Source organism: Quercus lobata, chromosome 2 (assembly GCF_001633185.2).
Source record: "Quercus lobata isolate SW786 chromosome 2, ValleyOak3.0 Primary Assembly, whole genome shotgun sequence".
Lineage (NCBI taxonomy): Eukaryota > Viridiplantae > Streptophyta > Magnoliopsida > Fagales > Fagaceae > Quercus > Quercus lobata.
Genome location: NC_044905.1, coordinates 101,301,600 through 101,315,491, shown reverse-complemented (window position 1 = coordinate 101,315,491; position 13,892 = coordinate 101,301,600). Strand labels below are relative to the sequence as shown.

The following is a 13,892-nucleotide window of genomic DNA, read 5'->3' as shown; positions in this document are numbered from 1 at the left end:
CATATTGCCTGTTTCATATGCATTTTATGATTTTTTGCATACAATGATCATGGTGTATTGTTGTGTTTCAGGAGTATTATGTTCATATGATTCAAGTGCTTCACAGCTTCTAGAGTGTAAGGTTGAATTTATTCAACCATCTAATTGGCTTTATTCCGTGCCAAATTTGCTTGTAATTCAGCATTTAGTAACCCTGTATTTAGGTGGGTTTGATGTAAGGGTAGTGAGTGAGATAGAGTGAAGTTTGCTCAAGAGTGTGCAAGAAAACAGAGACTCCGCGGCTGACTCGCGGGTGACTCGCGGCGCAAGCCGCCAGAAGCAGCACACGTGCCAAGCATGCTGGAAGGTGAACAGTCATGCTAGCTGGAGCACTACAGGACAAAAAGGACAACTGGCCATACGGTTATCTCGCGACTGGATCTCGCGAGACTTGGTCAAGCCGCGAGGTCAAGCCGCGAGCCACCCCTGTTTTGTAAAAACCTGACGTTTCACATTCCTCTCCACTCCAGTATAAATACCCTTTTTACCCACGATTGAAAGAGAGCTTCCAGAGAGAATTTTGAGAGAGAAACCCTAAAGAAAAACCAGATTGTTTCATCCACAATCTCTACCTTAGAGTCTCTTCAAATTCCTCAACTCTCTTCCTCTCCATTGTCAAATCCTTGAGAGGCATTATACCAAACCTGGTTCTCACCATCATCATCATTGTGTGACTGCTGTTTGGATTTCTGGGAAGCAGTTAGGAAGGAACCAATCTTCATTGGTTGATGCTACGGTCTAGTAGCGGAATCCGGGAAGCTAGAAAAGAAAAAGGTTCGGCGCAACCTCGTTGGAGCAAGAAGCTTGGAGGGCTTAGGTGCACTGGGTAGATTAGGCTTGGAGGGTCTATTGCTGTCCTTGTATCCCAACTGCATTTTCTAGTGGATTGTTTACCGCTTGGAGGGCGGCGGAGAGGTTTTACGCCGAGGGCTTCGGTTTCCTCTTCGATAACACATTGCGTGTTGTCTTTGTGTTTGCATCTTCCTTCCTCTCTATCTTTACCTTTTTATTATCTGCTGTGGATTTTATTTTGTTATGGCTTAGATAGTTTTTAACCAATTTCGTATTATAGCATATGTTAAGTTTCCGCACACTAGTTGTTTGACATATTGCTTGAATTGGTTAAGTTGTAATTTGGGGGTCTAAACATTAAAAAGTGTTTTGTACACGTTTTTGAACTTTCAATTATCTCTCCTCATTTTATGTATGTGCAGGAATGGTGGGACTATCTCTGGGAGAAGAGCACTTCATACAAGGTGGCATTGCTCAAGACCTTCGTTCTAATGGTCGAAAAAGATTAACTTACCGTCCTATTTATGTTGAAATTGGAGTTATACCCCACGTATAGCGTTTTTTTCAAATACTTTATTGAAACATAGTCTGAATGCTGGAAATGATTCATATAGCCAAAACCAATTAGTTAGAACTAGTAATTTGCCTATATAATGTTGTAATGTTTTATTTAAGATAGTTTTGGAGAATGTTGTACATGTATTATAGCATAATTGTTATAAAACTTTGTTAGTAATGAGTTCATTATAAGAAACAACAATTATAAATTGCACACACATAACCATTGTAGTTTTTCAGTTTGAGGAATGAGAAATTAAAAAAAAAATCCTTTGGAGGATATTGTAGAATGAATGTTGATACAGAATGTCTCTCTCTCTCTCTCTCTCTCTCTCTCTCTCCTTAATTCTAAAACAAAATACACATCTCAAACACTCATAGTCAATGACAACCTTTACAAAACACCTAAGTCCACAATGTCCGACCTTAACATTAATATTGTAATTGCCTTGTCACTCAATATAAAATTCAAGTCTCTTCCTTGGTTGTAGCCAACTCATATGGGTTAAGATTAGATGGGACAACAGTGTTAGAATTAGGTAGGCTTCATGAAGGTAAATGACATCATTTTTAGTTTGTGTGTGTTTGACATATAATGACATGAAGGGATATGGGTAGGTATATATAAAGGAGTAAAAGTGAAAGAGGTGAAAATTGTGAATTGAAATACAAAGAGTTTTGTGTGTATGTGTGAGGGAAGAAAATTCTTGAAATATTAAACCAAAGGAAACAAATAATATTCATTTTTTAATTTAAAAAATCTTGAAACATTGAACCAAATAAAACAAAAAATCATTAAATATTATTTAATTTTGATAGGCCACAAACTGAATGACCCCTTGTGATAGAAATTAATTAATTAATTAGCCAAGTTATTAATTAATCAATTTATTATGCAAAAACGTGGTAGCACAAACAAATCACCAATAAACTAATTATGCAGCGGAAAATAAATAACACAGTGATTTGTTTACGAATGGGAAAAACCTAACGGCAAAAATCCCACCGGGTGATTTTCAGGTCACCACTCTTGAAACTCCACTATTATCACAACAAGCGGTTACAAGTAAAGGAATCCCAAGTACCTTACCAATCTATAGTTGAACCTTTACCCCAATACCCAATTGGACTTGTTCTGTAGTGACAGTTCCCCTTTCTGATGCACGACACCCAAGTACGTGACTAACCAATTGTGCGGATCCCAGTACGCGACTTCAATCACCAACTAAGAAGATTGTTGGTTGCAAAGTTTTTCAGTTTATCCACACGATGAAGATCAAGAAAATGTTTGGTCACAAAACCCTACGGTGTACATACACAGCAACTTCTTTAAAGGAAAGAGATGAACTAAGACAAGAACTTCGTCTCCGGTCACAATTTGCTTGACAGAGTTTGCTCAATGCTTGTGCAACTTGTGAACTGTTTGATGGCCCTTAAAAAAATTCTTTTATATGTCTATGGTTAGGAGAAAAGAAAGCCCAAAGACATATTCACAGATCCCAAGAAAATCATATTAGAATTCTGAAATTCTTAAACCTTGACAGATAGGAGGTGTCGAGCAGCTGTTGAGCAGGGGTGGGCACACCAGTCTTTGAACAACTTTCTTAAGCTTGATAAATGCAGCTGTCGAGTTTTAATAAATTTGCACTATCAACTTATTTTCTTGGATAGACTTGAAGGTTTCAACACTTGATCTTGAAAGATGGTTTCTTGAAGTATTTAAACACATCCTAAATCTACCCAAATACAAGTAAAGTGCGTTTTGTCAAAGGATAAGTCAATTACATAAAGTAGTGACATATGTTCTTAACAAGTGAAACACATATGTCCTAACAATCTCCCCATTTTTCAATTCGTGACAAAACCACAACAAACAAATGAACATATGAGAGAAGTCATAAATCAATCAACTCATATTCACTTGTTGAATACAATAAAATTTATCCTAATACAAACTCTTGAAAAACTTTGCACAAAGAGAGTTTATGGCAAGTAGACTTTGACAACCTGTATTTCTGAAACACTTTAAACAAAACTCATCAAGGCATCTTTGTGTGAAACAGAAATAATAGATTGCATACAAGTAATAAGAAGCATGTGTATAAAGGGAGAAAAGATACAACACATGAAGGGTAGGTGAAAGAAAAACATACATCAAAATAAATAGGAGTAAAGTAAAATGTATGTCAATAAATGGTCACAAGACCTCATGTACAAGAATAATTTATTTAAAAAGAGAGAAAAGAAAAGATACATACTATTCTCACTACATCCCTCAAAACATATCAACATTCTCCCTAACAAAATGGTCCTATACTAACTCTCCCCCTAAGAATGACTACTCTCATATCAAAATTACTTCCCCTTTTTGTCACGAGTGACAAAGGGTAAGAGTGTCAAGTAGACATCTTATCGGTAGAGTTAGCATCTCCATCAGCAGAAGCATCATCGTCATCACCATCATCATCATCCTCATCCTCAAAATCAAAAGCCACAGGAGAAGGTGGTGAAGGAGTAGCCTCTGGAGCAAAACCACCCATGGACGCCTATCGTCGTACAATACGACCAACACAAACGTTCAACTGATACAACTTCGTAGAGAGTGTATCTAGGCGAGCATCCATGCGCTGCAGCTGTGCCATGATGTCTCCTAACGTCACATCGCCCGAAAAAGAGGGAGGAGCAAATGTGGATGGAGCTGAACGGGAGGGAGGAGTTGCTGAATCCGACTGCCGTGACCGAAACTGGGCCTCCCTACATTTAACGGTAGCGTAATCTATGGCACATATAACGGTGAAATGGTCAGAAGAGGGAAAAGGAACGGAAAAATGGCGTAAGATACTCGTGATAGGGGAAGGAAAGATGAGCTTATCACAGGACGCTGAATCTAGACAAACATCTATAATAGAAAGAATGAAATAAGAAGGGAAATTTATAGTAAGATGTTCAAGAAGAGATAACAAAAATGAGCACGAGGCTCTGTAATGGAGTTATAGTGAGAAAATAGATGCAAAACAAAGGTTATCACCATGTTCGTGAATCTAGGACCTTTAGCAAAAGGTCGACATGGTGTAAACTAACGCTCACCCCAGTCGGCTGGCGCTTCTGTAGGCTTAGTCCAGCCTATCTCCACAGCTTGCCACACTTTCTCATCTCAAGATTGCAAGAAAGCTCTCATGCGTACTTTCCAGTATGCATAGTTAGTGCCATCAAATAAAGGAGGTATGATTAATGACTGTCCTCTATCCATGACAAATAGGGGTCAATGGATCAACACAGCAAATATTAAACCCTAATCAGAGTGTGCCTGCTCTGATACCACTTGATAGGCCACAAACTGAATGATCCATTGTGATAGAAATTAATTAATTAATTAGGCAAGTTATTAATTAATTAATTTATTATGCAAAAACGTAGTAGCATAAACAAATCACCAATAAACTAATTATGCAGCAAAAAATAAATAATACGGTGATTTGTTTATAAATGGGGAAAACCTAACGGCAAAAACCCCACCGGGTGATTTTCAGGTCACCACTCCCGAAACTCCACTATTATCACAACAAGCGGTTACAAATAAAGGAATCCCAAGTACCTTACCAACTTACAGTTGAACCCTTACCCCAATACTCAATTGGACTTGTTCTGTAGTGACAGTTCCCCTTTCTGATACACAACTCCCAAGTACGTGACTAACCAATTGCGCGGATCCAGTACGCGACTTCAATCACCAACTAAGAAGATTGTTGGTTGCAAAAATTTTCAGTTCATCCACACGATGAAGATCAAGAAGATGCTTGGTCACAAAACCCTACAGTGCACATACACAACAACTTCTTCAAGAGAAAGAGATGAACTAAGACAAGAACTTCGTCTCCGGTCATAATTTGTTTGAACAGAGTTTGCTCAATACTTGTGTAACTTGTGAGCTATTTGACAACCCTTAAAACAATCCTTTTATATGTCTAGGGTTAGGAGAAAAGAAAGCCCAAAGACATATTCACGGATCCCAAGAAAATCAGATTAGAATTATGAAATTCTTAAACCTCGACAGATAGGAGGTGTTGAGCAGCTGTCGAGCACACCAGTCTTTGAACAGCTTTCTTAAGCTCGATAGATGCAGCTGTTGAGCTTTAATGAATTTGCACTATCAACTTGTTTTCTTGGACAGACTTGAAAGCTTCAACACTTGATCTTGAAACATGGTTTCTTGAAGTATTTAAATACATCCAAAATCTACCCAAATACAAGTAAAGTGCGTTTTGTCAAAGAATAAGCCAATTACATAAAGTAGTGACATATGTTCTTAAAAAGTGAAGCATATATGTCCTAACAAATTTGTTCTTATCTTTGATGTGGTACTTGAGAATATATCAATTTTCTTTGCAAAGAATGCTAATTCTATTATTGTTAGTCACGGTTAATCTACAAAGTTTGCTTGTAAAATTAAATTCAAACTAAACCCTAGTCATTGGACATATTTTTTATTCCAAAACTGGGTATCCTTTGTCTATGTAGTGCTCTGTCATGAGTTGTAGAAGGGTAATAAGACATATATTTACAATGCTTAAGAAATTATAGATATCAACATAAAAGAAAAAAAAAGTACCACTGTCCTCCAAACGTCAATGTTTAATCAAATCCTGTTAAAGCTCAAGATTAAGAAAATTTTCTAATGAGCACAATTAGTGCAAAATTTCAAATTTAGCAACACTGTTATTTTCTGTATGTATCTCAAACTAATATGAAAATAACCTTAGCAATATGCAGTCACTTATCAACCAAAAACCACAGTGGTTGAAAAGTGATTCTTAGAACATATATATAGATGCCCTCATAAAGCTTTCAAATCTTCATCATACATAGAACTTTTGTAAATTTACGTAGCAAACTGCCAAACATAAGCATGTATATGGATACTCATACTCCTTTCCAAAAGCTAAATTTAAGAGACCATATTCTGGATTCCCTCACTGCAATAACTGTAGCAGATATTGCTGCCACTGGTACAATTGTGGCAACTGTAGGTGCCACAACCTCAACAAAATGAAAAATTGGGCACCAAAAAACAATTTTTTGACAATTTGCTTTGTTTGTCAAGATGTCACAAACTTGCATGTATCACTATGAAATGAAAAGGTTGATAAGGTCCTTTATTTATATGTTGATAAGATGGGAGAGACCTGATTAGTGATAAGCCTAGTTCTCTTGGACCAATGCACCTCCAATGAATTCATCTACTTCTCATAAATTCAAATACATTGACTTACTTTGGGAAATTAATAATTCTATGATAATTCTTTCAATTTACCTAGAATTTTGTAACTACCATGTCTGCTATTTATTACTATTTAGATTGATTGCAAGAATAATGAATACTTTTTATATGTAATACTCCCACACACTTGTGTTTATTTATTGCATTAGAGTGGCTGAATTTATCCTTTGTGAGCTTAAACTCACTTGCTGTTTCATGCTTTAACACCAATGTTTTATTTGCTGCAATATCATATCACAGAATAAAAATAAAAATAAAAATAAAATTATTGATTTTATTTTTGAGCATTTTTTGTATAATAAGTTTGCTAATGTGTTTAAGGGCCTACTTCTTTTAGCACAAAATAAAGCTTATTTTCACCAACAGCTTATGTATATCTTTTTAAATCTGAACTTTTTCTTGGTACAGCTCTAGGTTTTCCTGGTTAAATAAGCCAATAAAAATACCTATATATATATATATATATATATAAATCCAATAAAAATAACTCATCCAAAAATACACACTAATTTTGGCTATTGCTCTATCTGTCTATAAGATTTCATTTTAGTTTTCTTTCAATGGAATTTGGTTTGAAACCCTGTCTACATTTGTGAAATGTCACATTTTTGGGGGACGACACTAGCAAGAATGTCGATTTGCAAGCGCTTAAAAGGCTGATGAACTTAAATAATGGCATAGTATCGACCAAACTTGTTTCAAAATTACTATTATTATTTTTAAAATCCTGTAGACGCTTATGCAGAATCTAGATAATAATGTGTTTGTGGTAGGCGTTATCGTTGTACTAAAATCAATTGTAAACATACGCTTAAAACCACTGCGTCAAGAGTACTTAGTCCTAATATGTGTGAGTCCTTTATTATTTCCATTGCTGGAGCCCTAATAAACAAGTAATACTATTGGAGAAATTTCTAGGGAGAAGGCTGGCATGTTCTATGTTATTGTAATTTGGTTATGCATATGATAAGATTAGTATACTGTTTGGATTCCAAGAAACTGAAAAATATGTTCCATATCCCTTTTGATGGGATCCATATCACCATTCATAATTAACCAATCAATTAATACCAAACAAAATCATAAACCTAGAAGAAATCAAGTGGTTCTTTATTCCAACCTTTGCACTGAACCCCCTTAAGTGTGATATTCTTTTCCTTAGCAAATCATTTACTCCAGTTAGTTACTGTTACAAACTTAGCCAAGCAATGGACTGTTATGGATATGGCCAATGAAGCATCTGGATCCCTCTGGCATACAATAGTTTTCCCGTCCTGTGTCCATTCTTTAGTTTTTTCTTTCATTATTCCCTGCACTTATGTCCTTGTTTTGAGGATTTTGAAGGGAGATCTACCAAATTATTACTTGATGCGTATATGCTCTTACCATAAAAGGAAAAAATTACAAATATAGACACAATCTCACTACAGTCTGGTGGTAGAAATGATCTTTGTAAGGAGCACATTGTGCATGCCCTTTTAAAGAAATTAGGTTTATTGACTTAATGTGCCTTTTGTTTTTCTGCCAATAAGGGGTCTTCTTCTCCTTGATAAAATATGGGGTTATAAAAGACTTGAATTTATTTTTGACTTCAAAAACTATTGTTTAAGGACAACATCTTTTTAACACCTAATGGTTTCCTTTAGCATTTTTGCTGTTCCTCTATTTTTCTCGCAGTAATTTTTGTTTTATGATTTTTTTTCCCAGTACTTACAAGATCTAATTATGTGTAACATTGCAACCATTATCTCTCCTCATTTTATGTATGTGCAGGAATGGTGGGACTATCTCTGGGAGAAGAGCACTTCATACAGGGTGGCATTGCTCAAGATCTTTTTTTCTGATGGTCGAAAAAGATTAACTTACCGTCCTATTTATGTTGAAACTGGAGTTATACCCCAGGTATAGCATTTTTTTCAAATACTTTATTGAAACATAGTCTGAATGCTGGAAAAGGATTCATATAGCCAAAACCAATTAGTTAGAATTAGTTAGTTGCCCGTATAATGTTGTAATGTTTTATGTAAGATGGTTTTGGAGAATGTTGTACATATATTATAGCATAATTGTTATAAAACTTTGTTAGTAATGAGTTCATTATAAGAAACAACAATTATAAATTGCACACACATAACCATTATAGTTATTCAGTTCAAGGAATGAGAAATCTAAAAGAAAAAAAAAAAAAAAAAAACTGTTGGAGGATATTGTAGAATGAAAGTTGATACAGAAATCTCTCTCTCTCTCTCTCTCTCTCTCTCTCTCTCTCTCTCTCTCTCTCTCTCTCTCTCTCTCCTTAATTCTAAAACAAAATACACATCTCAAACACCACCTAAGTCCACAATGTCTGACCTTAACATTAATATTGTAATTGCCTTGTCACTCAATATAAAATTCAAGTCTCTTCTTTGGTTGTAGCCAACTCATACGGGTTAAGATTAGATGGGACAACAGTGTTTGAATTAGGTAGCCTTTGTCGAAAGATTGAAGGTAAATGACATCATTTTTGGTTTGTGTGTGTTTGACATATGATGACATGAAGGGATATGGGTAGGTATATATAAAGGAGTAGAAGTGTAAGAGGTGAAAATTGTGAATTGAAATACTAAGAGTTTTGTGTGTATGTGTGAGGGAAGAATATTCTTGAAATATTGAACCAAAGGAAACAAATAATATTCATTTTTTAATTTAAAAAGTCTTGAAACATTGAACCAAATAAAACAAAAAGTCATTACATATTATTTAATTTGTTCTTATCTTTGATGTGGTACTTAAGAATATATCAATTTTCTTTGCAAAGAATGCTAATTCTATTATTGTTAGTCATGGTTACTCTAGAAAGTTTGCTAGTAAAACTAAATTCAAACTAAACCCTAGTCCTTAGACATATTTTTTATTCCAAAACTGGGTATCCTTTGTCTATGTAGTGCTCTATCATGAGTTGTAGAAGGGTAATAAGTCAAATATATCTACAATGTTTAAGAAATTATAGACATCAACATAAAAAGAAAAAAGTACCACTATCCTTCAAACGTCAATGTTTAATCAAATCCTGTTAAAGCTCAAAATTAATAAAATTTTCTAGTGAGCATAGTTAGTGCAAAATTTCAAATTTAGCAACACTGTTATTTTCTGTATGTATCTCAAACTAATATGAAAATAACCTTTAGCAATATGTAGTCACTTATCAACCAAAAACCACAATGGTTGAAAAGTGATTCTTAGAACATATATATAGATGCCCTCATAAAGCTTTCAAATCTTCATCATACATAGTACGTTTGTAAATTTACATAGCAAACTGCCAAACATAAGCATGTATATGGATACTCATACTCATTTCCAAAAGCTGATTTTAAGAGACCATATTTTGGATTCCCTTACAGCAATAACTGTAGCATATATTGCTGCCACAGGTAGGAATGGCAACGGGTCGGGTTCGGGCCGGATTTCTTAATGTCCGAACCCGACCCGCGGGTCTGCCCAAAAAACCCGAACCCGCCCCGTTTAATAAACGGGTTTTTTTTTTGCGCCCCAGACCTGCCCCGTCGGGCTCCACGGGCCCCGCGGGCCCCGCCACCTCAGGCGATTCCATGGCCCAATCAAAAAAAAAAATTTTGCCTGAATCTTTAAGTCGTGTAGAACAGAAACCATCACAAGAACAATGCAAAACAAAGTAAAAAGTACAAAAATTCTGCTCAATACTACAGATCAGAGTCTAAGACCATAAATACAGATCAAATCTTTCATCAAAAAAACAAAAAAATACAGATCAAATCGAAGTCTAATCCTACCTCTATTTTAACCACTCCAAAACTCCAAAAACAGAACCATGAAAAACCCCCCAACAGATCAAAGTTTAAGACCATAAACACAGATCAGATCTTTCATAAAAATAAATATAAAAATACAGAACAGATCAGAGTATAAGCCGACAACTATTTCAACTCCTCCAAAACTCCAAAAACAGAACCACGAAAAACCAACAAAAATTCCTTCTTTTTCCAATCAAGGCGAGGTGAGAGAGGTGGGAGGAAGGAGCGGCGTCTGCGGCGAGATTGAGGAGTGAGCGGCGTGGTGAGGGAGGAGCTAGCGATCTCTGCGGCGAGGTGGATGAGTGAGTAGCTCGGTGAGGGAGGCAAGGACCGATTAGACCGGTGAGGTGGAGGAGGGACCGGCGACAGCAAGTGAGAGAGAGAGAGAGTGAGGTAGAGGGAGGGGTGGCTGAGAGTGAAGGAGAGAGAGGCGGCTGAGAGGTGAGAAATTAGGGTTAGGGAAATGATTTTTAGAAGTGTAAGAGTAGTATTTATACCTAGGGTTTTTTTTTTTTTAATAATATTATATATACGGGTCGGGTTCGGGTCGGACCGGGTCGGGTTTTTACAAAAACCCGAACCCGACCCGGACCAGGTTCGGGTTTTTTTTAAAAAACCCAAACCCGACCCTATTTCTTATCGGACCGGGTTTTACCCGGTCCATTAGGGTCGGGTCGGACCGGGTACCCACGGATCGGGCAAAAATTGCCATCCCTAGCCACAGGTGCCACCACATGTGCCAGAATTGGCACCGTTGTTGCTGCCATTGGTACAATTGTGGCAACTGCAGGTGCCACAACCTCAACAAAATGAAAAATTGGGCACCAAAAAACAATTTTTTGACAATTTGCTTTGTTTGTCAAGATGTCACAAACTTGCGTGTATCGCTATGAAATAAAAAGGTTGATATGGTCCTTTATTTATATGTTGATAAGATGGGAGAGACCTAATTAGTGATAAGCCTAGTTCTCTTGGACCAATGCACCTCCAATGGATTCATCTACTTCTCATAAATTGAAATACATGAACTTACTTTGGAAGATTAATAATTCTATGATAATTCTTTCAATTTACCTAGAATTTTGTAACTACCATTTCTGCTATTTATTACTATTCAGTATAAGATCATGTATATAATCAATGATTCAATGCAGAATATTAACCTCAAGCCCAATGGTCAACTGTCAAGGTAAAAAAAGAACCTTTGCTTTTAGAAAATTAGACCAAAGGTTACGAAGAGTCAGTAATAATTAACACCCCTCTATCTTTTCTATTACTTGAAGTTTAATTAGTAAATTACTGATGTTGCATCTAAAAAGGGTAGTAAATTAATGATGATGCATTCACCCAAAAAAAAAAAAAGTAATTAATGACAATTTAAGATTGCGGTGAGAGTTCAATTCTCCTTTTAAGGAGTGTGCTACTTGGCAGGACCTTATGCTCTCCCGCATGAGGTCTCTGTTTAAAATATATATATATATATATATATATATTTATTTATTTATTGATTAAGTCTAATTTGAGTTTCTTATTAGTTTACCTCATGTAAACAAGGAAATAATTTTTTTTTACATTTGCATTGGCCTGCTTTCTTCCAGACAAAGTGAACTTTTTTCTGCTGGTTTTTACGTTATCATGGACTTAATGGCAGGCAAATGGTTCAGCAAGAGTCAGGTTGGGGCAAACAGATGTTATTTCCAGTGTGAAGGTATTTAATGGTTTGAGATTCTGGATCTTCCACACATATCTACATTAAGCATTTTCCTCCTGTGTTTTGTGAAGACTTGTAATGTTGTGTACTAATTTCTGTAAATGCAGGCTGAACTTGGAAAGCCAAGTTCATTGCAACCTGACAAAGGAAAAGTTGCCATTCATGTTAATTGCAGTCCAAGCGCAGCACCAATGTTTGAGGTTGTATATCTATACTATCTTCTAATGCTATCAATTTTTGTTGATTGAGCTCATATAGTTCTTCTTCTTATAATTGTCATTAGGTTGAACTTATTTTCATTGGCTTATTTTGTTTAAAAAATAAGGTGTATAAAAGTACATTTGTACCTAGAAAAAGTGAGTTTTTAAAAAGCCGTAGTAATGAAAATAAGTTGGTATTTTAGGCTAAAACAAACAGTTCCTTTATCATTTTTTGTTTGTTTGTTTTTCTATAAAAGAATTCATTATGTGAAATACCAGTTGAAATTCATTATTCTTTGTTCATTATTTATATATATTTCTAATTTAGATTTATTCCTTACTTAGGGTAGAGGGGGTAAGGAGTTGTCCACAGAACTCTCAGTTGCTCTTCAGCATTGCCTATTAGGTGCTAAAGGTGGAGCTGTTATGAATCTAATTTGAGCAAGAGAAGTCACCATCAATTTATTGCCCTACATATGCTTTCTATCATTTTGCAGTTCGTCCTCTAATTTGTATTTTGATTATAGGTTCTTGCTTTGCTTGAATTGAAAAATGAGGTCTTATTTATTTTTCATAGGGGCTGGAATTGATCTCTCATCTCTAATAGTTGCGGAGGGAAAAATCTGCTGGGATTTTTATATTGATTGTCTTGTTGTATGTTCAGACGGGAATCTGCTTGATGCCCTAGGTTCTGCCATTAAGGTATTTTTTCTCCACATACATCCATACATTTGCAGTTTAATTTTTCTCTTAATTTTGTCAGGATGTCAAGAATTTTTCTGGCTGTTGATAAAGTCTAGAGAGCTGATGAGCCATATCTCCTGTGCTTGAAACATGTCTAAACCAGACTGATCGAATTTCAACTTCACTGAGCTTCATTTTTTTTTTTTTTTTTTCCTGATAAGTCTAATAGATATTGGTCATACTCAGTGCAGAAGGCTTCAGTTTTGTGGGGTCTAGGGGAGCGAATTGGTTGGCATCCTCAACCCCTATTTCGGAGAGGCTCCCCATTTAAACGATCTTCATGCCTATGTTGCATCTATTTTACCACGATAGCAGCATGCATATAAATTTTTGACATCGTTATTCTCCCTAGATTCTCATTGTTGTTCCTTCGTTTTAATTAAAATTCAAATGTAAACAATTTTTTTTTATTAATTTCCTTAAAATTAAATAATAAAAACAATAAAAAATAAATGAAGATTTTACTTTTAAGTTATATAATAAATGCATATTGTGTGAGACTAAAGTGTTTTAAAAGCATATATATATGTGTGTGTGTGTGTGTGTCTAAAATAATTGAATGAAAGATGGTAGATAACTACATAACTAATATAAAATGAGATACATAAAAGAAATATAAAAGGATTTTTCATAATATATTGAGATTTAAGGCTCAAGTAATATTTAAATGGAAAAATCTCAAATTTAATTATTAAAAGCTATTAAAAAAATGATTGAAAGCATATTTAAGTGGAAACCTCAATTCAGTAATTAAG

The 13,892-nt window shown here is 35.4% G+C and overlaps 1 protein-coding gene across 1 annotated transcript; it reads left to right on the top strand.

Annotated features, from left to right (window-relative positions):
• The first annotated feature begins 1,255 nt into the window (after positions 1–1,255).
• Positions 1,256–13,183, top strand: LOC115974061 (exosome complex exonuclease RRP42-like). The gene is made up of 6 exons (XM_031094281.1): positions 1,256–1,381; positions 12,134–12,190; positions 12,301–12,393; positions 12,739–12,815; positions 12,969–13,095; positions 13,157–13,183. Exons 1-6 carry the CDS (start codon positions 1,256–1,258, stop codon positions 13,181–13,183), a joined length of 507 nt encoding a protein of 168 aa, XP_030950141.1.
• The last annotated feature ends 709 nt before the right edge of the window (positions 13,184–13,892 follow it).